This window comes from Melanerpes formicivorus, unplaced genomic scaffold (genome assembly GCF_026170545.1).
Source record: "Melanerpes formicivorus ecotype bairdi unplaced genomic scaffold, bMelFor1.0.p_v2 SCAF_7, whole genome shotgun sequence".
Lineage (NCBI taxonomy): Eukaryota > Metazoa > Chordata > Aves > Piciformes > Picidae > Melanerpes > Melanerpes formicivorus.
This window is the reverse complement of record NW_027142359.1, coordinates 16,306,922-16,332,162: the sequence shown is the minus strand read 5'-3', so window position 1 is coordinate 16,332,162 and position 25,241 is coordinate 16,306,922. Positions and strand designations below refer to the sequence as shown.

General features: G+C 38.0%; 1 protein-coding gene across 3 annotated transcripts; it reads right to left on the bottom strand.

Moving 5' to 3' along the window:
* Positions 1-1,438: 1,438 nt before the first annotated feature.
* On the bottom strand, positions 1,439-25,189 carry SH3GLB1 (SH3 domain containing GRB2 like, endophilin B1). Of its 3 annotated transcripts, none has more exons than XM_068141198.1 (11): positions 25,016-25,189; positions 20,739-20,880; positions 18,089-18,217; positions 16,330-16,463; positions 15,902-15,994; positions 13,732-13,818; positions 12,412-12,435; positions 8,879-8,968; positions 8,299-8,399; positions 3,505-3,736; positions 1,439-1,913 (listed from the first exon to the last, which is right to left on the bottom strand). In XM_068141198.1, exons 1-11 carry the CDS (start codon positions 25,085-25,087, stop codon positions 1,806-1,808), a joined length of 1,212 nt encoding a protein of 403 aa, XP_067997299.1. In that variant the 5' UTR covers positions 25,088-25,189; the 3' UTR covers positions 1,439-1,805. The 3 variants fall into 3 exon arrangements, with proteins under 3 accessions (XP_067997299.1, XP_067997300.1, XP_067997301.1); XM_068141199.1 differs by having other exon boundaries at positions 13,780-13,818; XM_068141200.1 differs by lacking the exons at positions 12,412-12,435; positions 13,732-13,818 and having other exon boundaries at positions 25,016-25,186.
* Between the last annotated feature and the right edge of the window lie 52 nt (positions 25,190-25,241).

Genomic DNA, 25,241 nt, shown 5'->3' with positions numbered 1-25,241 from the left:
AAATTATTTCACATATGTAATTCTTGGATATTCTCTAAGTCAAATGAATAATACTGATTTGAATTTAAACACATTTGATGGCAGTTCACATTAGAGAGGACTGGAGAACACCACCACCTGTGGTTAAAGTGTTCTGTCTTTTTTGCTTCTAAATTGTAGGGCCTTATCTTCCTATTAATTTTATTTAATGCATCATGAATTATTAGTGGTTATATCCAATTAATCAGTAATTATTACTCTTGCTTCCTGTTATCTTCGCATTTAACATGCCAAATAAGTTTAGTATCTTCTTGGTAGTTACCCCAAGGAGGCTGCAGTTACTGAACCAACTCAGTGTATTTAAGGCAATCTCTGCACATTAAAAGTGAAAAAGACTGTATCTGGAAATGCAAATAAAAAAGAACAAACAAAAATCACCCGTTTTTAATTAAACAACAACATCTCCTAAATGAATGTGATTTTATCCATCCCACTGAAGTAGTTTATGTTGCCAAGTTTCACTACTACATGTTTGCAGTGAAAATGTTAAAAATTGTCAATGCAAACAAAGTTGCTGACGAGAAGCTAAGCAACTATTGCCGGTGTTCCCCAAGAGCTAAAGTGGACTTCAGTTAATGTTGCACCTCCTGCAAGGAGAACAATCTCATTCTCAATGGAAGGAATTTCTTTCAATAAGTTAAACTCAATTAATTAAATATACTGGAACTTTACAAAGCTTCCCCTTAACTGATCCTATTAATCTTTTTACAGGCTAAAAAATGTTGTTTATTAAACATGTAAGAATGCAATGTTTAGGAAAAAGTTCTGTTACTGGCATATATTATCTTTCTGAAAGTTATTTTTAGGTTTTTCCTTCCCATGTATTTAAATGAAGTCCTCTTGCAAAACAAACAAAAGTGTAACTCTAATTATATCCAACCAGAACATGGCAATAAACTCTTGCATAAGAATTGTGGGTGTAGATTTTCATTAAAACTTCCAACCTGAACAAATGTATTTTCATCTACAAAACTACTTACTGAGAGTGCGTACTTGATTAGCAAAACACAGAGCTTAACAGAAAAGCTGATTTGCAGTTGAAAGAATCTTAATAATTGTGAATTAAACAATTAGCTTCTTTTGTGGAAAGAAATTATTGGGGGGGGAACAACCCAAGGCAAGATTAGAAAAGTCACAACACAGGTCACTAGCTTCTGTCATTTCACCTACATGCATTTTAAAATCTCAACATATTAGTAATTTGCCTCACATTTTCAACAGAGAGAAGGCAACTGGTTTAAATTTCTCAAAGTTGCTTAAATGGACAAAGTACTCAGCAGACAGCCACAGCTCAGCACCTTTGAGCTCCACAAGTGTTGGGAACAGAACCACAGAGAATTTCAATGCTTGCGTTTCACGTTCAGTTTCGGTTATTCAAATAATGTGCATTACACCTGCATCAGTTCACAATAAGTTTATTTTATGTGAAGAAAAGCTTTGCCATTAATGAAAAAATTCAGTAGAAAACAGTATTTCCTGCTTTCAATCTAAATTACTCAAAAGTAGAAGCTTGTATTAGTGAAAACTTCAGTAGAAACAAATCTGTAGGAAACATGTTCTTGGCACATGAAGTAAAAGCTTAAAACACATTAAGTTTGAATAGAGTATTTACCATGCAACCATGCTGGCAGAAAAGCCAGTTTGTAATGGCTGGTATTTGTCCCTCAAGACAGTAACATGGAAGACACTTAAACCTGCTTACATAACGTTAATTGTATATAAATATGGTGTCACCATAACTGACAGTCTTTATTCAGGCCAACCATTTAGTTTAGCAGCTCTAAATAAGTAATAGGCACTTTGCCTTTCTGATTTCCCCTCTCGCCCATCAGCCAGTCTGAATCCATGCCAGGAATACTGTACACTGTTATCACCTGGAAAAAAAATAAAATAGTCTGCCTTAATTTTCAAGGTCTTTGAATTAAGAACAATCAGGTTAAATAAGGCATTTAGTATGAACATCCATGGAACACAATCTGGTGCTCATAAGAATGATTTCACTGTTCCACAGAAAAGAAGTAGATATAGTAGCATGTGTTAAAGTCTAATTTTTCCTGTTATTTTTTAATATATATAAATCTTGTATGTTGCTATCAACTTTAACAGGCAATCTAAACAGAAAGTTTGTTGGACCTGGAAGTGCATGATAGAAAGATAGATGTTGTTGATGTGGCACAATTTAACCAAATCTAAGGCAACAGCTTCTATGTCACTGTCTAGAGAAGAAAAAAGTCTAATGAAAAATATTTAAGTAATGCACAATTTAAGCAATAATGAAAAAAAAATGAAAGCTTTTTTTATGGATGTTCCTTTACAGTGTTAAGCTATGGTCACATTACCAGGCAGAACTGCCTCATTATATATCTCTGCTTGCTTTATATAGACTGACTTGGGGGCGCTGGTGGACGAGAAGCTCAACATGAGCTCTCAATGTGCACTTGCAGCCTGGAAAGCCAATCAGATCCTGGGCTGCATCAAGAGAAGTGTGGCCAGCAGGTCAAGAGAGGTGATTCTCCCCCTCCACTGAGCTCTGGTGAGACCCCACCTGGAGTACTGCGTCCAGTTCAGGAGCCCCTATTACAAGAGGAATATGGATGTGCTGGAATGTGTCCAGAGAAGGGCCACAAGGATGATCAGAGGGCTGGAGCAACTCTCCTATGAGGACAGACTGAAGGAGTTGGGGCTGTTCAGTCTAGAGAAGAGAAGGCTCTGAGGTGACCTCATTGTGGCCTTCCAGTATCTGAAGGGGGCCTAGGAGAAGGCTGGGGAGGGACTTCTCAGCATATCAGGTAGTCATAGGACTAGGGGGAATGGAATGAAGCTGGAGGTGGGGAGATTCAGGCTGGACGTGAGGAAGAAGTTCTTCCCCATGAGAGTGGTGAAACCCTGGAATGGGTTGTCCAGGGAGGTGGTTGAGGCCCCATCCCTGGAGGTGTTTAAGACCAGGCTGGATGAGGCTCTGGCCAACCTGATCTAATGTGGGGTGTCCCTGCCCATGGCAGGGGTGCTGGAACTAGGTGATCCTTGTGGTCCCTTCCAACCCTGACTGATACTATGACTTAGAGTGTGTTTGAACAGCAACAGGAATAAACACAGCACAACCCCCACCATCAAAACAAGCAGCAGTTGTATGTTCCTATTCTTCACAAACAGCAATATTTAATGTGTGAAAGACTAATTTTATTAATAACTGTGCAAAGGTGTGCTAAATAGAAGACAGTATGATTGTACCTTGATTGTCTAGCAAATGTTCTTGCAAGCTCAGCTGCTGTAACAAATGCTAACTCTCACTCTATAATCTTGGTGTATATAGGCAGTGGACGGTGTTCTAAGAGTACTATTGAAGTTTAATTAATATAAAAAAAAATCAACTACACAGATTTCTTGATGTAGAACATCTTAACTTGCTAGGTCACAAGCATTCCAATTTTACCTTTAAGTGCTGAAGGTACATTGAAAACTTACCTCATCTGCAAGTAGTGACAATTCACTGCTGTTGGCAGCATCGTAGTCATAAAGAACTCTAGCTTTCCTGCTGCCACTTGATGACTTCAGTTCACTGATGCCTGAAGTAACTACTGAATTGCTTAATGATGGCAATGAAGCAGAGGCTGAGGCCAAGACTGAGGGAGCAGGAACACTCTGCACAGGAGCTGAGGAAGACTGGTTATTGTTAGAAAGGAAAATAGATGGAAAGCTGTGGGAGAAAACAAAATGAGAAGACTTTTAAGTGCATCAGTTCTACATGGGGAATTATGCATGACTCCATGCCTAAATTGGCATTCTTGTTTTTATCAGCCACAGAATAAACACTGACAGAGAGCAGTAATAGAATAGCACGGATATTTGTATAAATCTATAAATAAACATATTTGCTCCTGATCTGTAGTATAAATGAAACCAACATACTTTAACCAAAATTCTGCCACCCTTAAAAAAATGACAGCTCAGCCAGTAAAAGAAGTAGCCTCCACTTCCTCCTACTCATTCCTCAATTATGTGGCTACACAAAGGATTGTTCTGGTGAACCAGGTCAGGTAAATGGATTACAGGTTAAAAACACAGCCTCCCTCTGAAAGAAGATGAAAACCCACAAGTATTTTTGCAATCTAAATCAGTTCATTGATTCAGCTGCCTACGTGCTGTAAAACAAAAACATTTGTTACATTGAAGAGGAACTTCTATCAGCTTAAGCCCCTCCTTTCTAGGTCAGGCTGCTGCTTGTTCTGTGCCAGCCGTAGTGCTTGCCAGACTTTTCCGTGAAGTCAATTCAACTCATTAACCTGCTTTAAAAGAAAAGGGGGCTGAGGGGATGGATGCAAAAAAGAACAGTTTATAATCTAAGTTAATGAGCTGAATCACAACAAACTGTGATGAGAGCCAGAGCAGGTAGAAGAGAAAGGAGAGAATAACATGCCTGAAAAGCAGAAGGAGCATAAAGGAGAGCAAAGCAACAACACATTTGGGGGCATCAGGGTAGGGGGAAATGGAACAGCATGGGGGCATTGATGAGCTGGACTCATGCCACTGCTCTACATCCCGGGTTGCAGCTCCACAGTAGACTGAACTTCCCAGCTCTTCTTGAAGATTCAGTTCAGGGACTACTTTAACCACATAGATCAAGATCAGTATATTTCCACAGCAATGTCTGTAACATTACTGGTACTCATGAGAGGAGCTGGCTTCAGAAACTGATGCAGGTATAAACTAAATCAATCAATACTAATTTTTGGATCATCTGGCCATGAACACAGGTAGAATTAAGGCAGCTCAAATCTCTATCAGATGCAGCAGTACTGCACACAAGTTCACAGTTTCTCACAATATTTAACCTGGTAAATTTACAGTCAACAAAAAAAATCGACTCACACCTCTACCTTTCTGTGCAAATTTTCTGTCATTGGAGTCAGATCTAGCAATCCATTGCTTTTCAGTTGATTGGACAATTTGATCTAACAAAAATAAACAAGATTTCTAATATTCCACCAGAATGGCTTGTTAAACAAGTTCATCTTGCAGTTATGCAATTGTTGTATGACTGAAGGGAAACAGTAGTATTGTGAAGGACAGAACCAGAAACTTTACAGTTCCATATAAAAATTGGGTAGACTTTCAGGAGACTTGTGAATTTAGTTAGCAGTTTACTTCTGCCAAAAGGAACAAATTCTATTTCCTCTGGCTTATCTTGACTGTATTTGATCATTTGATCCTCTGGCCAAGCCTGATCTAGTGTGGGGTGTCCCTGCCCATGGCAGGGGTGCTGGAACTAGATGATCCTTGGGGTCCCTTCCAACCCTGACCGATACTATGATACTACAATAAAGAGCTGGTTCAACTCACTGAGAAGAGACCAAACCAATTTATTTTTTCCCTTTCATTTGCCAGCTTAGTTTTTCAAACCAGTTCAGGATGGTCCCTAGGCAAATCAAATGAGCAAAACAAGGAGGGAAAACTAGACCCCACATTTTAGCAGGGATAACTCAGCTGTGCCTCATGATGATGTATTTATTACTTGATTAGTTGATAGGCAGAGGGATTTAATTCTAAAAGACAGTCAGCTGTTTCTCAATATTACTAAATTACTGTTTAGAATACTGCTAAACCTGTTCTCTATTAACACTATGATTACTTGTGAATGATTCTGCTCAGTTCAAAGGAAAAGAAAGCCAAAGCTTTATAACCACACTGCCAATCAGTAAGGCATTAAGTCTCACTCTTTTTGCAAAGTCAATATATAGACATGTTACTGGAAAACATCAGCTATGCAGATGTTGTTTGAGATATTTTTTGTTTGAACACTTTGGTAGCAGGAGTAGGATAGTAGTAATTGACAATTTGAAAAAAACCCCACAGTGATACCTAAGTTTATACTTGGCTGTTAGGGAAGCTGAGAAATTTAGAGCAAAAGCAGTTATAAGCAATTTAAAAAAAAAAAAGGCATGGCCAGAGTATTTCAAATTTCATACCTCAAACAGCCCCAGAAGAGGGAGAGAAACATCCTAGGAGATACATAAAGCAACCTGAGCACAAGTTTTCTCCTTACCTTCCCTACAGCTGACTCTGTAGCGTACATTAGGGAAAAATCAGTGGACAGCTCTGAAACATGTAGTCTTCAATGTGAACCAGGTTAAGGGTTTATGCCTTAAATCCTGACCCAGGTAAAACACATAATATACATCTACTCTGAGAACCAAGTTTATTGCTTGAAGCAGAAGCCATCTCACTTAGATGTTGAACACCTCTAGTCCGCCAACTAGCTCAAAACAAAATCAAGTCCCTCACAGCTTGGCTTTCGTATGCGAATGTGGCATGACATCATTCTTAAATGCATGAAAAGACCACATGTAACTCAGCACTCTGTATCCCTTACGAACCAACAGAGTGCAGGCAAACAGAACCAAAATCTACCTGAGCTGCCTCAGGCAGAGCTGCCTATGCATAACACAGGAAGAACACTACACATACTGTGCTCATCTATTTCATGCACGTGCTATGCACTGTATGACTAAAAAATGAGAAATTCTTCCAAAGCAAGGAGCACAACTTAAGGCCCTGTCCCAGTGCTTCCCATCACAGTCCAGTTGGACTTCCTTGCACAAGGAAGGAAAAACACACCCAAGATTCAATACCATTGTTTTAATCCACACAGGCAGAAAAATTTCATTTAGCTGTTTGAGGTGTTTGGGATTTTACAAAGCTTCCATGGTTTTGGTGTCCTAGCAGTCATCATATTTGTATCAAAAATACTAATCAGATCACAGCCACAAAGACACATCTTTCCATTTTCCTGAAGACAGTATTTTCTTCACATTGAATTTTGCATACCTGTAGCAGTTTACACAAATTTTAAACAAAGGCAGCTGTTCTGGACATGCAATGCAACAGATTTTTAAAGAGGAGTATGTAGTTCCTTAGGTTAAAGATATTGTGCTTGAGGCTTTGTTTGGCAAATACACTAGGATAAAAGTATAGATTTTAAAACAGATCCTCTCAAAATAGTTGTGTTTTGCACTTGTATTAAATCCAATGTTTATTTTCAAGCTTTCAACTCTGCAACTTTAATTTTTATGCTGCTAGCTGAACATGTTATAGCTGAACATTCCTTTTAGTGGCCTGTAACGTTAAAGACATAGCTTTTCTAAAAAACACTTTTAAGGACTTCTTTTTAAAAGTCTTTACCCATTTAAACAAACTGAGGAAAGGAAATTAAATGCTACAGGAAGTTGCAAGTCAGGAAATGGACAAGACTCAAAAACACTTTTGGTTTTACTTCCTTAACATGAGAAACAATCAAAGATACTTGATGAATGCACCCTTGGCAAGTTTGCTGGCGACACCAAGATGTGTAGTGCAGCAGACACGCTGGAGGGAAGGGAGGCCATCCAGAGGGACCTTGACAGACTGGAAGAGGTGGGCCCATGACAGCCTCATGAGGTTCAGTAAGACCAAGTGCAAGGTCCTACATCTGGATTAGGGCAATCCCAGGTACCGATACCCATCGCTGGAGGCTTTTAAGGCCAGGCTGGATGTGGCTCTGGGCAACCTGTTGTAGTGTGAGGGGTCCCTGTCCATGGCAGGGGGGTTGGAACTAGATGATCCTTGAGGTCCCTCCCTTCCAACCCTAACAATTCTATGATTCTACTTTATAGAGACAGTTATTTAGAACAGACACTAGACAAACTTGCTCATTCCACTATGAGTGCTTTAGATTACTGCATACATGTATCACAAAGTACATTTCTCCTTAGATATAATATCTATCCTGGCAACTCACTTAACAGTGGAGAATGCAGTTACAGTGAAAAACTGGTAGCGCCCAGAACCAAATTAAGAGGCAACAGGAATTTACAGATAGTATAAAAATGTTCTCCATATTTTGTGGCATAAAGCATAACACAACTGAATGATTACAACTAAATCTCTAGAAAATCCTTTTTGGGCTGTTAAATGAGGCTAACTCAGCCTCACCTCCCTCAATTACCAAATCTACAAGATCTTGGTAAATCAACCCTCAAAAGGCATTAGTGCTGTGTGTAAGCTTAAGGAAGCAGTTGCAGCAAGGTAATTATATGTTAATTACTTGAGAACAAATATATTTCCTTTCAGTACAGCATACCTCTGCGTTCACTGCTGTTATATCAGTCTACATTTTCCTACTGTACATCAGCACTTAATTTTTTATTTTTTTTTTTTTTTTTTTAAAAAAAGGTGGAGGGGGAGGAGGGGTTCTGTTTCCTTAAATTTTTACAGTATTACTACCTTCCAAGTTGTTTCTGGAGATCCAACATATATTGGTAACATTGTGCATAATAGGTCATCTGAGCTTCAACAAAATCATTCAGACAGCGAAGATGATGTGCCTATAACACAAAGAATCCAAGTTTTTAGTTTGTAAAAAGTACCATGCTGCATTTGACAGACTGGTCTCCTAGTCAGCTGTTGGTGCCAATATTGGCACGTGGAGATATGCAGCATATAGGCATAGTGCTTGGATTTACCAGTTAACTGAGATAAAAATGTCACAATATTTAAGGCATTTGAGCATTAAAAAAAGAAGCTGTACAAGCACCAAGCCATTTACCTACAATCTCTTCACAACAGAATAAATATTTTAACATGTTTCTGTGGTTTCAAGATTCGGTTGATCCGGTGGGAATGGGAAGTTGCATTTGTAAGGCTAATGGGAAACTAAAGTTAAAGTCAGTGGATACTGACCTAGAATTAAACAAAACTAAACAACTCCATTTGATACTACCAAAGTTCCCAAGTATTTTACTGTAATTTTCAGAAAATGTCCCAATTTTTACTTTCCCCATCCCTACTCCTTTATAGTACTCACATGTGTGCTGCTGATTCCTTCCAGCAGAAGTCTGGTAATCTCTGCTTGCCGGTCAAATTCACTCTGAGTAATTCGTACTTCCTGTTCAGACTAAAAGTAAGGATGCACATTAGGTGTTTGTAAAATACACTCTGCTACAACTTCTATCTGCAACAGCCCCATTTTATTGAGCTACTCATACAAATGCATTAATCTCAGGTTTAGGTGTTTGAAGTATATGTCTCTTTCCCTTGAAGATCTTTACTAGGAAAAACAAACAAAAAAGCCCCACCAAAACCCAGTATTTGCACTTCAGGTTCAGAAATGATAAGGCTCTGTATATACATAAACAGTTTAATCATCAGACATCTGCCACAGAGTCACTGCATGCATCACCAAGGCATTTTTCTGCTAGCGGTATTACTCCACAGCTCTCCCAATAGGAAACCAGGGCTTCTGCCAGCATAGCAGTGGTCACCAAGGACAATGTAATTTATTTTCCCATACTTCAAGTTAACAGGTATCTGACCAAATAATTTAGGTAAGCCTTCCTTTATTTGTGTCAGGTAACTGCACAGCAATCAACTGTACATAAATCTTTGACAGTAATTTTTAACAGGGTATTTCTTAAATTCATGTCCCATACTGGCCACCAAGCTACTGCAATTATTTCTGGTGATTATAAGTGAGGGTTCTTTAAAAATAAATCAATCTGAACTACAGCAAATGTTCTAACTTCCATTAGAGTAAGATTTCTGTTAAAATTATTGTATTTAAGTCTTATTTTTAAAATAATTCAAAGTCAAATCTATTCTTTGTTACATACTGTTATCAGCTTTTAAATAAGTTCATAATGTGATGGCAGTTTTAAAAGACTTCCATCCTGCACAAGCCAAAATTACTTCAGAGTATTGGGGGTGGAGGTTGTGTGTTTAAAAAAGACACCATTTAAAAAATACAAATACACTAAAAAATAAGTTGTAATGTCTAATATCTACTGTTCTTATTGACTTATTGAAGTGATACCTGCAAAGCATTAGTTTCAAAAGGATTTCACGTGTTTGCAAACATTCTGCTCTTGTATTCCGCTAATCAATACAAAGTCAACATGGAAGGATCTTAATCTCAGAAATGAGCACAGAAGAATCATGCAGTTAACCAAGAAATGTTTTTTATCTGAATCACTGCAGCTGGGAAGGCTTAGACATTAATTAAACAGTGAGAAAGCAGCTATAGAGCACTGTGTGTTTCTAACTTAAACCTTGAGACAGCAGTGTATGTATCAAGTTACAAACTAATTAGGTTTTCAAGGTTTGTTGAGGAAAGAATCTTTGCCTGGAATTTTTCTATTAGTTCTGCATTAATGTCAGAGAAATCCATCTGGCAGCCCCTGAGAGAAATGTAAGCACAGACGAGAAAGAGAGGAAGAAAATCATTCCCTTCTGTATTAGTGACATTTTAATTTCAAGAAAACTCAGTAAAATCATAGGTAAATCATTTATCTGGAGTTAAACAGTCTTGTTTCTTGCTTCTTTGAAGTCAACAGTTGCAAAAGGTGTTTCTTCCTGCCAGTTAAGTAAATACATGAAAATAGGAACTTGTAAGAAGGAGAAATATCCCTTAGAAAAATTCTATTTGTTTCAACAACACATTTTAGTAAATCAACCACCTTCTATGAGAAGGGGGATAGTGAGTAATGGGTTACATCTATTAACTTAGCCAGTACAGAGTGAATTTAAATATGCTGCTTTACAAAAGCACTGGTTTTGTAGAGATTTACACAAAGTGAGTTGTGATACTGTCCATCACATGCCATCCCTATTTTCAGTATTGCTAGATAAGCAGTAGCAGGACAGCATATCTACTCACCTTGTGGTAAAGGTGAAAACCAACTGATTCTCACTCTGGGAAACTTACGACCTCACCGCTTTTGATTAGTTTAAACTTTCCAGTGACCCCCCCCTGCCCAGATGCAGTCACATTTTGGTTTTATATCAATGAGAAGGCCTCATTGGGTATCTCCCACAAACATCCCTCAAAATGGTACTTTCTCCCTAAGTTCAGAATATGAACAAAGTTTCTGAATATTCATATTCAGAAACCCATAATCTCTCCAGATTTCACGTAAGAATATATGACCTCTCAGAAATACTGTGCGATTCTGTAGCTAAGGGGTAAAATCACCCTCCTAATGTTTTATTAGACATGCTGCTAGTAAAACAGTGATAATAGATATATTGATGCTACCCAATATTGCTGGGCCTCTTTGTCTTCTCTGAAGCCAAAAGACAGGTCTTCTCAGTGTGCAAAACCTGTCTAACCTCAACATGCTGAATACATGCTAAAAATGTTTGCTCTTTCCATTGGCCACACCAGACACTTCAGAAGACTCCTAATGAAGTTCCTGTGTAGCATCAGTACCTACTCAATTTGTTTTATAGCACAGTATTTAATATCTTCAAATTCCACATTTCAGAGGGGAACTTAAGCTGAAGAAAATTTGTCACTGACACCACACAGATCTTAGATTTTTGTTCTAACTAAAGCCAAAATATCTGTAATTGATCTAGAGATTACTGGATAGTCTGAAATCTTTGTTGGGAAGTCCCTTCGATTCATTTTTAATACATCTATGAATCTCTTCTTCCAATTTTCATACATAGAACATATTGCCTTTAGAAACCCAGAGGGATTAGTGTTCCTTTGGGAGAACCTGCATGTTATAGTTTCTCTTCAATAGTCTCTGCTTTTTATACACTTAAAAAGAAAAGGAAACTTAGTTTGTATTACATAACTATTACAAGATTTTTCTCCTTTACGGTATTGTTAATCACTTCACAATACTTTCCCCTCCAAGACACAATCTGTTAGATTTCATTGTCCTTAAAAGTTGCCTGTCCTCATCACTGAAAAGCAAACAGTTTTATTCATTGCCTTACAGCTTCAGGATTAGTTTTCATTACAGCAGTACTACTCTCCTGCTACACTTTTCCCAAAACAGTATTGAGTACAGACAGGTCTGCTGCTTCCAAATTATTATTTTAACTTAAATAGTAAAATGGTTCTCAAACTTTGGCATCGAAATTGACCTAAGCCTCCTTTTATAGGTCGATCTCTCAAACCCCTTCTTCCCCCTCAATTCTCACATTCTACCCACATACTCCCCATTTGGACCATAACTCACAGAAAGTTGGAACAGAAGAAGTCTGTATTTATTTTCTCTCACAGTCCCTAGGATTTCACCCAAACCTCCATATTCCAGATTCTAACAGCAACACCCTATGCATCCAACAGCTGCCTTTCTAGCCCCCCTTTAAAGGCCATACTCCCAAGCCCCTGCCGTCCTCCAGCTCCTCCTTACTTTCTGTTCCCACCGCTATTTATTTTTTTCCATTTCCCCTGCTCTACAGAAATTCCCTAAGAAATTTCTTTTTAACCACAGCTTCTGTTTGCCAAAGTTAAACTGCAATCAACAACATGCAATATCCTGTATTACATTAGACCAGCACAAGTCATGGTTTCAGAATTCCAGAGTTTCTAAACAGTTTACTTACTTTTGTCACTTCCTCAGCCCATATCTAGTCAGCATTGAGAGTGGGAAAGTGGAAAAATAAAAACATACAAACTTAGATACTGGTGATACTTTAATAGAGGATGAAACCATATTTTGGCTTTTATCTACTTTCCTCTCCTCAGAGCTTCACAGGAATTTGAGGAGTGCTATAAGTCAGTTGCCCAAAGCCCTTCCTATACACTGAAAGTACAAGTACAGAAGGCACTACATCCATGAAGTCAGTCAAATACTGAAGAGTGTATGACTTGCAGAATTCATGTTACAAGAATCTATTTAAACATAAGACAACTACTTATAAAATGACATGGACCAGACAAACTAAGTTGCCTTATGGAGGAACTTAAGTTACCTTAATGTGTTAAAATATTGGAAAACTATGGAAAACTATTCTCAGTTAAAGACTGAAACAGACAAATGATTTCTCTTGCTGATTTCATTACTGGTTTTCTATTTCACAAGCACTTTATTGAAAGCTAAATTTAATAAAAAATGCTACAGGTATCTTAAACTGAGTATTATAACAGTAGGTAAGTAGTATAGCAAGATCACAGAACTGCAAGGAATTCACTCTAGAAGTTAATTACTTCAGCTTGCTGTTCCAATTTTCCCTTGCAATGAACTTCTCCTTTAACCTTTATTTTCTGCAGCTGTAAGATGACAACACCTCCAGGACTTCAATAGGAAGAAATGTGTGCAAAGGTTGCAGAAGCAAGTTGTAACAAACAAGTTAGCTTGCTTTTTTTAATCTGAGAAATATGAAGTATTTATTGAGAGGAGACCCACTATGTTGTACAGATCCAACACCCAAACCAGGACAGGCTGAACAGCACAGTCTATGTTGTACATAATTAATTAACTCCTTGCTTTTCCACTTCCTCGCTTATGGTGCTAAAACCAGCTGCGTTACTGAGTCATTTCAACAGAGATTTCACATAATTCACTTCTACTCATATTAAAAAATAAATAAATAATGGAGAGTTAAAGAATTCCTTTTCCTCAAATAGGTAAAATTAACTTCAGGAGTGACCAAAAAAAACACCCCACTTCAAAATAATCATCTCCTTTGCCTCTGAAGTTTACATTCATAAACCCATAGAAGGTAGAAAAAAAAACCCTGCATACTTCAGTTTATCATAAATATTCTGATAAAAACATCTAATGCTGTACTGATACAAGTGTATTAGGTACACCATGCCAATCTAGTTGGGAATGAAAAACATCTGAAACATGACCAAAATTTGCTGAATAGCAAGAGAAAACATTTGATAGGAAAATGAATGAACACAGAAGGCCAACAAACCTTTAGCCATTTTACATGCAGCAAGTTGAGCACGTAAGAGACATTTACCATAATGTTATTCTCTTCAGGCTGAGAGGTGTTTAGTTGCTTAAATGCATAGATAAGAGACAAAAGCAAGTTACAACACTGAATATAGCAGGTGAACAGATTGTTGGCACAAGTTTAAGCTAAGCAAACCTGTGAAAGGAGCACAGATACATAAAATTGTTTAGACTTCTATTTTCAAGACTGATCCAAGCCATTTCAGTTGTACAGTAAGCAGGGGAGAATGTAATTTCATCGATTAGTAAATATTTTTGTAACAGGAAATAAACAAATGTAGATGCAATTTATCACTTTATCTTGCTGAAGAAAACAATAAAAATAACCATTTGCATCATAACTCAATACATTTTGCTAACCTGTCAATCCAGAAGTATTTGCCAGATAGCTTCCTTCATAGATAAGCCAGCAGAAGATAAACCATTTGCATCACACCTATATCCAGGTTAGTTCTCATTTTTAGATTGCAGAGGATAAAGTACTAATGGAATTTTTTCACTTCTGTGGGAACTCTACAATCCAATGCCTCTTAAACATGCATACTGTTGTTAAAGTGCAATTAAAACTGAAGTATAGGCAAGGTAGTGAAGTAAGAGACCTAGAGTTTCATGCTCTACCAGTACTAAATTATTTGTGCATTAAGCTGCAAATTACTTACTGTATGAATATTTTAAGCCTGGTCAAGTAGTAGCAGCAGCAACTGGCAATAATTTTGTCCAAGCACGAAGCTCTGGATGAATACTGGTGATGGAACTAAAATTCAAGTATAGAGCCTTTCTTTTAATACCAAGCTCAAAGGAAACAATTTCCTTATGGTCTATTATTTTAGTAAGTAAGGTGTACCTGTTACCATGCCACAAAATTTAAAAGAAAAAAAAAAAAAGTAGTGTTTTTGTTATCTGTTTTGTTTTCTTGAGGGGAAACTTAACTCAAAGCATATCCAAGAAAAGGAATTGCTTGGATACACTGCTTCTAAATTCTACTACTAGCTGACCAAAACCCTGCTCTCCCCTTTTATTCCTAGAAATTAAGGAAGCTTAACAAGAAGAGAATTAACTTTTTTCCATTAAGTTTACATTATACAAAGGGACTTTTTTTTTTAAATATAATTTAAAAACACAGGATCAGTGTCCATGACATGAGGGACTTAGGACACAGAAGCAGAACTGCCGGACAGAAATGATGTTGTGGTTTTTTTCAGAAGAATCATCATCCCAAAGATGAAGAGTGCTTCATCTGCAAAGCTCAGTCTGAAAAATTATGTTCTCAAGGTCTTTGAGGACAGTGATCCATTTGGAAAAGCCAGCAAAATCTGACAGGCTTGCTGCTGCCCCTTCATCATGTATACTGTCCCTGTGTATTTAAGCTGCCTGTATTCCTTCAGTATCTGTGTGCATGACCTTTACTGCATTAACCCTAGAACAAAAAAATTACTATCCATCATTAACTGCTGCACTTTTAAGAACTCAGTCAAATGATAGCTATGAAAATACTATAAGCATACATTTGATTACCTAGCCCTACATTTAGAGGCATTTCAAGAGTTTAAAAAACAAAAGTTTTTTCTTCTGTAGTAATTTTAATCTCCTTGAACAAGTGTTTACTGAGGGAATAAGAAGAGTTAACAGATGTAAGGATTAGATTCTCACCCCATTTGGTGGTGTGAAGCTGTAAGCAATACAGAAAGAGTTAATTACAAATATTTTTACATAGAGAAGTTAAACATGGACAAGACTGTCAGTTGGGAAATAATTATACATATGCTTTAACACTTCAAGCCATTCAAATGCCAAAACCTTAACCTCTGAATGATCTTTATTTACAACCATCCTGGCAGACTGTAGCAGGTCATTTTTGGCAGTATAGGCTCATCTAGTACAGAACAAGGGGAGAATATTTATTTGGTCAGGTAAGCTCAACCTGATGAAATATCTAAAACCAGAAAATTAACACCTCAATCAGCAATTCCCTTGCATTTGTGTTCCACTAAGGCATTTCTTTCAAAGTACCTAGAAAAATAACAAAGGTAAGAAGCTAGGACTGGAAACCAAGCAGGCAAGTTCATAAGTATGTATCAGTAAGTTTGATAGTTATGGAGAAGAAAAAAAAAAAAAAAAAATCCACTTACTGCAGCTCGAGCTTCTGCAACTTTCGCTTTCTTCAACCTGGTTTTTGCTGCATCCAAATCTAGCCTTTTGTTTTGCAATAGTTTGCGTTCTTTCTGAAAGTAAGTTAAGTTAGTTTGTGAGAATAGGTACAGACACTCAAAAGCCTGCACACCTGGAATTTTTATGTGATACTTAATGGAAATAAACAAAGACTATTCAGTTGAACAGAGAGGCAGAATTACATCCTAATTGTTCTCACACATTTTATACTCCAGATACATACTTTTAATAGAACAATGGTTAAGCCCCACCAAGTTTTCAGAAAAAGGCACAAATTCTACCCAAGATTTTATACTTTGAGGAAAACAATATTGTACAATTATCTGCTACTTCATTTTTAAGGTTTACAGTTGGTGTGAAATGCTGAAGAATGCACAATTCAGCTTACAGTAATAGTTTTGTAGTCTCCTTCAATAAAGTTTCTTAGGGGAGTGAGAAAGTTTATAGCAGAAGTTTGAATTAGTTCTCTGTCTGCTGTCCCAATTCGCTTTTGTGTTTCTCCACATTTAATGAGTGCATTTCCTGTGAGGGAAACAAATAAAATATTAGTTTCATAGTGATTCAGACAGGTGGTTAACAGAACAAGTTTCTACAAGCAGGAAAGTTTAGGCCAGCAGTTTGAAAGATAATCCAATACTGTCACAGGGGGTTTCAAAAGACATCTGAATCAGCTACAACCACCACCCAAACAAACCACAAAAGAAACAAACAAAAAACTCAAGCACTCCGTAAAATAAACAACCACTCAAACCAAACAAACTCACACACCAAAGCAAATCATTTTTATTAATAATCATCACATGTCAAGGCAGTATTTCAATGACAACAGATGCAGTACTGTAGAAGTGGCACTAACTGTAGCAACTCCATTGTGAACACCTGATTTAGAACCAGCTATTGCACCTACTTACTTTAATCAAACCTCCTCCCCTTATACCATGTTTCTGTTTAGGTCAGGATTAGTTGGTAGCAAGGAAAAAGCTCACTTAGCTTTTTGAAAATAGCATGTCTTTTCCTTGCCCCCATCTACTCCAACTTCTAAATAGTATTTTTACATAAAGTGAACAATATTTTGAATGTTTGCAAGTTCAGTATTGAAACTGAAGTTAGTGTATCAAAAAAACAAACCAAAACAAAAACAACAGCTACTATGATGTTTCAACAGGCTGACACATCTGAATGAGGAAAGGACATTATGTTTACAGAGAACTAAAATATTTTGTAATACCATACAAAAGCTAACAGTGTATCTATCCTTAAGCTAACAGTTTGTTACCTACTTGAATCCTAAAAATCCTTCAAGTTGAAGGAGAGCACTAAACAACATCAAGCCACGTGGAAGTAAGAGGAACAAAGCCTGCCATTATTGATTCTGTTTTCGTAAGTCTTCTATAAAACATTTACTTTAAGTGCACTTTCCTTCTTTTGAAGGATAGCACTATTATTTCCAGATATAAAGATCTCATTCTCCCCAGAAGAAAAGTTTTCCCTCCCATTTCGGTTTTGCAGAAAGCAACTAAAGAGAGCTAACTATCACAGTTTGATTGCACATTATATTATAAATACAGACACCTAGGCATTTGAGCCGGTCAGGTTAAATTAACAGCTAAATCTGTTATCAGCAATTTTAAGAGCTGTACAAAACACCAGAATTAGATTTCATAATTAATGCCAGTGTGAAAAGATTAGATAACACCTCCAACTCCCCTGTCATAGGTATAGAAAATTCACTGGAGAAGGAAAAATCATTATATTATGTTCTACACTCTTATAATACTACATATTAAGAAAAGCAGGAATACTGCAGAGAGGCTTCTTACTAAAGTTAACACAATGTGTAAATGTTGTCAGATGTGCAAACGTCTTCCTATAACAAGGAAGATACATCCCACAATTATTTGTCTGGTAAGAAAACTATACATCCACAGACAGTTATCATTCCAACAGCAGGTTCTGTTTCTAGATTTGCAAAGAAATCTCATCACTGATCTCCTAATGCTCAAAGTTATACAGCAAGCCTTCTCAGACTGATACAAAAGCCATTGAACTGTTTTGTATCATCTTACATTGTTATGAAAAGCTAGATTTGTGCATTTTTATCTCCCTTCGGTAATGCAATACAAGACATATATTTTCCTTCTACTTACCATAAGCTGTTCCTGGGCCAAACTCATTTCCAGCATCAATCATATACTGGCCTAGTAACTCTGGATTATTCATGCGACTTGGTGCTTTGCGGTCCAGCTTCTCATAGACAAATTCTTCTATCCTGGCATCTAAAATATGTTTTATTGGAAATAATTACTGCCATTTAAAACATAAGTTAGAAATTTAAATTAAAAAAAAAAAAAAGAAAGAAAAGAAAAGAAAAAAAGAGTTCAAAATCCAGATTTTGTACTCAATTAAGGGAAGAATATTAAGCTGCAGATACCATTCTACCATTCCTGGACACTACCTGTTTGTCATGCTATATTCAAATGTTTCTTAGAGCCATTTGTGAAAGTGAAAAATTACATTGTTCCTCTCCCTTCTATCAGCATATTTATACAGTTTTCCAAAGTTTGTCCAGAAGACTGCTCCTTAACAAAACCTTTTTTGCCCCCTCCCCAGGAAAAAAAAAAAAAAAAAAGCAAAAACTGTTCAAATTAGCACTGTAGGAATTAAGTTAAACAACTACTGTAGGTTCCCTCTTAGGATATCCTGAAAGTTTTCTGGGTCCAGTAATTATAGCCTCTCTTTCCTGCTCCCTCTCCTTCATTGAAATGTTCTGAAAGAAATCACTGATGATATTACAAGTGTTGCATTTCATATTGCCATGCTTCCTTAGTCTGAGCAACAAAATTATTAAAGTATCCATCTACTGCAATATCAAGCTACAGTATGCTTCTTGGGTGAAAAAGCTGCACACATGTAAACAGGGACACTGCTCATTTCAACAGCAAACTCTTCAAGCACAACACCTGATTTCTCTGACCAACTATTCTGACTTCCCAACTAACTCACTTTATTAATGCAGTCGGTATGAAGTAATCTCAGCCTGCAAGACTATAGGCAACCATAAAGAAACTCTTCAATGTACAGACTTGCCACTTTGATGCAACAAAAAATAATACTGCTATACAACTTTCATCACCATCGGATTAAATAACTCCTCTCTCATGAAGGTCAAAAAAAATGCACCTGACATAGACAAACATAGGTACCAGTGCATTCCCTGGCACCAAGGGTGAACCAAAAACTATCCAAATTATTTTTTTCCTTTATCCATAATATTAATTTCTTTTACTAAATGATGCACAAACCAAAGCGTAATCTAACATTATTGGACTATTACATGGGTCTGACCTAAAGGTACAATTAAAAACGTGATTGAACATAATTTTTTCTCCCTCAGACAGGGTCACTTCAATAACAACAACCAAAAGAAGCTCTCTGCAGCATGTGATAGTCCTCCCAAGTAGGCTGCCAAACAGCTGAAGTTACGTTCACAGATGAAGATCACTGCTTAATGCCAAGTATTTTTAGACATCAGAAAACTGACTGGTCAGCATAACTGAGATACTACCATGTATTTCATCCTTCTGCTCAATCTTCCTCTCAGTTCCACCAGCCTTCCATTAATGATTCAGTATTCTACAAATCCAAGTTTCTAAGTAGTCCATAGATACCTCAAATACTGAATTAAATGAACAAGATATTTCCTCTGTACTGGAAAAGAAGCTGAAATTTTAGCAGGAATATTCTGTAAGCTCTAGTGCATCCCTTCCCACAGGATTAGTTATTTCTATTCTAACATTTGGACTTTTTTTTAGTACTAAAGGATGCAAAACACTTCCAGAACAACGCATCATAGATCAGCATTATGAAGAATCTGTTTGGCATTAGAGAAGTTCTATTAGTGTATGATTCACCTGTACTAATAAATCTTAACTCAGTATGTCACTACAAGGAGAATATTTATAATAATGCTAGTACCTCTACACTGAAAACAATCTCATCATTTCAGCAAACCTAAGGGAGGTTTAGATTTATTCTTTTTAATAGCTGCTCACCTAGTGACTAGACACCAGGTCTTGACTTGAAATATAGATCTACACACCAAGCAAATTCCTGCAGCTTCCAACTCTAGTAAAACTGCCACGAATGGCAGAGATAACAGACCAATATCCTTAACATTTGTATCAGCAATTTCAGAAATTAAATTAACACACCAGAGAACTACATTTCTTCTACCCATATCTTTTCTGTATATTGCTACAGTAAGAGATTCACTAGTGATGAAAACATTTAAAACTTTATTATATTGCCTAAGTGTGGTGTACCAATCTAATATGTTTTTTTTAGTAAAGGAATCGTTAAAGACAGGCATTTCAGTTCACCTTGTCTGCTTCCAACTGAAATGCATTGTGCAGTTTAAAGTAATGAATTTTCTTGAGCTACTGCATCTAACAAATGAAAAATTTCAGAGTTCTTATTTCTAGAATTACAGTGGAAACCTTAATTAAACAAGAAACAAACAAAAAAAAAAACCAGTCAGGCTGAGACTGAGCAGAGTATGGAATCAATGCTATAGTTTAAAGAGCTCTATCTGAAGTTTTTCCTATTTGAAGAGTTAAGGAAGAGCCAGCAACTCAGCCAGTGTCCCCAGTCCCTCTTTCCCTAATTCTAAGGGAAAAATTCCAATTTTAAGACTGCAATATTTAGTCACAACTTATGCAATACCTATTGCAGTAAATATTTACACTGACAAATCTATTAATACAGACAGTACAAACAAAAGCCTGAAGAGTTCCTTACTTGGATTTGGTTGTAATAACACTTCTGTTTGTTTCATTATTTTTTCTGTCCACAATTTCGTACATTCTGCTTTGCTGAGAAGGTTCTCCAGGTGAGCATCCAGTTCAGTCTTTTCTGCTTGACCAAGTTTTTCTTCTGTGAACTAGGAATTAGTCAGATAGGTCAAAAATAGTTAGTTCACATACATAACTTTCCAGGACAAGTTTAAGATACCTCATATTAGTTGCAGATCTTATTTTCAAAGATATATCCATTATTAAGTCATCAATAAAAATCTAAGGATAAATGTGAAAGCTTTTAAGTTCAACAGTGCACCCTTACTGTCAGGAAAAAATAGGGCAGGAGAGAGTGTATTTAACCAGGACAGAGAAGATAATTTACAACATTATGAAGAAATTCTCTGCTCTGTACTTGGTACTGGGTTCTCACTTAGGGCATTGTTCAGTTTTGCATAGTACTTTGAAACATGAGCCAGAAGGGAAAAGAATCCAGAGGTAATAGAGACAATTAAAAGATTCCTTAAATCTTGTACATTTTGTAATTAAATTTGGCCCTTCTTCCACAGCAACCTAAAGACACACAATAGACTCTTATTACACCTACCTTTAACATGTTTGAAAACAATGCCCTGTCCACAGCAAACAGGAATAAAAGCAGCCAGTTTAAACTTCAGCATGAAGATTTGAATTAGACATTAGAGAAAGCTTTTAAAGACAAGAATCAAAAGCTAAAATAGACATCCCTGGGAAATTATGTATATATATTTTTGGGGATGCTTTTTCTTTTTAGACAAATTAATGTTTGGTGAACTGTTTATATTTAAAACTGATCCTGTTATGCCTTACAGAAACAGTAAGATGACTTCGGCTGTTATCTTCCAAGCTGCATTTTCAGTCACAATGAAATACAGTGTAATTCCATTTAGCTAAATAAATCCAGCACACAATTCATTTCACTCAATATTAAATTCATGCCAACTCTTATTAATCCACAAGCAGTTTGTACTTCAACCCTAGTTTTCTGGGAGAGGGGAATGCCACGTGTTTCACATCAGGGAACCCAGCAAAACCGGAACTGAGGGTTTTGCCTGCCTCTCTTCAGAAATAGTTTCTCATAATGATGATGATCTCATCACTTGACATCCTGTTTAAAGTTAGGCATTTTCAGAAGAACCTGGCTTGTGATTAAATCCCTAACAAGCTTACCAATTAAGAACATAATAGGACTGGAAGCACTTTCAGCTGTCAAACTTGATTCTTAACTAGTTCTTTGGTGGGATATTTAAACTTACAATAAGAAACAAGAATGCAGTACAAGCAAATTGCACTGTCCAAGTCTGTTTTTCTGTATAACTGTTTTTCAGAAACTTTGTACAGATTCATCATAGTATTAATGGGTTTGAAATTATTTTTTACTAATTACAGAGAAGAGTGTTTCTAAATGAAATGTGGATTTCCATTAATATTTCCAGAAATCTTCTCAGCAGTTTGAAGATTGCTTAGGGAATATCACAGTATTATATTTCACAAACACACTTCAAGGCAAAACTTAATTTTAGCAATATTGAGCAGCATGGTAAACGGCAGTTTGACAGAAGTATGCTGCCACTCTGATTTCCCATCTAGATTACCCTGAAACCTAAATTTGAACTGGTCTTTTTGTATAATGTTTGGTTCTTCAGACATTACTCCACCCCTTCAGAATATGAACAAAATAAGGAAGAAGTTTTCTTCTGCTTAGAAAAACTGTTCCAAGACAGGCAGACACTAATAATTTTCTACTCTGATTAGAGCTTTAAAAGTTGTAGTTTCCTTTCTATTAGAGCCTAAGAAGTGTCACACATAGATACCTAATGTAAGCACTTGCTATAACAAATCCTATCAGTAATCCAGCTAATCCATTTGTCTTTACTAAATTCAAAATACATACACAAATTACCTGGACATGCACAACTCACACAGAAGGAAATTGTACTGTTTTGTATATAACTGGGTTATTATGGCCCAATCAGCATTCTGGATCTACACTGCAGAATTACCTGAAGGAGAAATTACATTGAGAAAAGTCTCTAACTTCTGGCAGCAGTCATGAAGACCAAATGCATTTCTGCTATTGAAGAGTAAAAGCCCAGCACATTCCCAACCATTAAGCAGTCAGCTTGTCAATGACAGCGCTTGACAAGAGGAAGGACTCAAATTGCTGTTACTACACTCTATGGCATTACTTATTTCACCTCAAATGCCACTAACCGTAACCATTTTCTACATTGTTCCACAAATTGCAAGTACTGCAAGACTGAGAATGACTCCTCTAAGCCTTCTTTGCCTGCCAGAATGAAGGGTATGAAGATGACTAGTAGGGTTGATTTTATTTATGGACTACTACCTAAAACATGGCAGTCTGAACACAGTATAACCTTTTCCTCAGAAGGAACAGGTAAGCCAATTCCAATCCCCCTGTAACAGAAAGGTCTGACAAGCCTATGAAACACTAAAGAGACATTCACTCTCTTCTCAGCTGAAATGCCATTTTATGCTGCTGAACTGTTTCACATGGTTTGGTCGGGTTTTTTGTTTGTAATATCCCAAAGCAACCAGTATCAGGCCATATCACATCATCCAGCCATGTATGAACATATAACTCAATATACAGAACTATAATTTTTAAATGGAGGGCACAATCTACACCCAGAGGATATTAACAACTATGTGCAAAATTTGTATCCCCAATGGCTTCATTAAACGTCTCATTTTAGGGGAAAGTGACAGGTGGTAGAGCAAAATTATGCCACATTTCCACTTAATGTTAGTTTAGATTAAGCAGATAATTAATGAAGCTATTCAGATGTTAAACAACAATGCAGGTAGAGCAGACTGGAGGAAACCACAGTTCACAACACCATTAAACCAGGACAGACTGCCAAAAACTTGCATTAGATTTAAAGAAAAAAGATGCATTAAATATAAAAAGTCAAGATAAAACACATTAATCACAAGATACTACCACAGGATCTTACAACTTAGGGTGAACTGCATCTCCTTTTTGTCGACATTCAGCAAGAAAAACGAAAGGGGTGGAGACTGGAAAGGAAGAGGTCTAGGAAACATACAGACTTGAAATAGCCAGGGCAAAGGGGAAGGGAAAAAAAAAAAAAAGGTATGGAAGGCATGGAAAGACCTCCATCACAAAGGAAAGGTACAACGACTGCTCATTTAAGTATGAGCCACGTTTTCTGACCATTTTGCATTTTCAGAGCTTTGCTGTGGTCTTGATCATTAGTTCTACTTGAATGTTGAGATGTAGGGCAATACATCAGACCAGATAACTGTAATCACTTTCCAAACCTGTCTGTGACCCAGTGAGAACTCAAGAGAAACCAAAGTGGATTACTATGCACTGGTTTGGATGTCCACCTCCCTACAGGAAATCTGTTCAGGTTTGATTATATAAAGAAAGGGGATTACAGTCAAGACACCGGCTAAGGAACAAAAGCCAATTACAGTGCCCTTAGCGCGAAGAAAGGGGAAGACCGATTCAGAGACAATGGGCTATCAAAGAAGCATAAAATATATATCAAAGCTCAATCCAAACCAAAAAAGCCTAAGCAGATACTTTCACGTGTCACATCAGAGCGTGAATTTGACCGATCAGGCATCGCGATACATTTTTAGCAGCTACTGAAGACACCGGCATATTTCAGACGAGACACACCTTTGTCCCTTCCACGCATAACCACCACTATATCTTCCAGGCAGTTGACGCCTGCTCAACCCCTACTCAGCCCAGGCACCTTCTCCTGACTTTGGGCAGCCTCAGCCCCCCCACCCCCCCCCACCAGCTCTCCGAGCTGTTTTTGCAACCAGCCTGGACGAAATCCCCGGTCCCTGCCAAGCCCAGGACCAGCAAGGGATCCGCAGGCGAAGGAGCTGTCTTGAGGAGGAGGCACATCACTGCCCGGCCAGGCCGGAGGTCCAGGCTCACCCCTCGCAGCTGGGCCTGGCACTCCCTCAGAGCTGGAAGCCAGCTGCCAGCCCAGCCCCTCCCCGGCTACCGCTCCACTGGCCTGAGGCGGAGCCGGGCTCCCCGGCCAACGCCCCGCACCGGGCCCAGCAGCGGCGACGGCGACCCCGCCGAGCTAGCTACGGCCTTGCCCACCTTCCCTAGCCAGGGCCGCGGCGGCGAAGTCCGGTCCCGGCAAAGCCCGGTCCCGGCAAAGCCCGGTCCCGGCAAAGCCCGGTCCCGGCAAAGCCCCCGCAGGGGCAGGCAAGCGGGAGTACCTGCACAGCACGGCTCAAAAAGGCGCCCGCGTCAGCCGCCAGCTTCTTCACATTGAAGTCCATGATGTTCATCTTCGGCAGGGGAGGGGACGCTGACTCAGCCCAAGCACCCGGGGCAGCGGCAGCGGCCGCTCCGGCCCGTCCCTGTGGGGAGCCGCCGGGGGGCGGTGCCAGACCCGGCCTGACGCCGCAGCGGATTGGCCGCAGCCACGGCGTCAGCCGCAGA

Coding starts and splice junctions, on each gene's coding strand:
- SH3GLB1 (XM_068141198.1), bottom strand. CDS start 25,087: ATGAACATCATGGACTTCAATGTGAAGAAGCTGGCGGCTGACGCGGGC. Junction 18,218..20,738: donor GTTATTACAACCAAATCCAA/GTAAGGAACTCT, acceptor AACATATTTTAG/ATGCCAGGATAGAAGAATTT. Junction 1,914..3,504: donor TGTCACTACTTGCAGATGAG/GTAAGTTTTCAA, acceptor TTTTTTTTCCAG/GTGATAACAGTGTACAGTAT.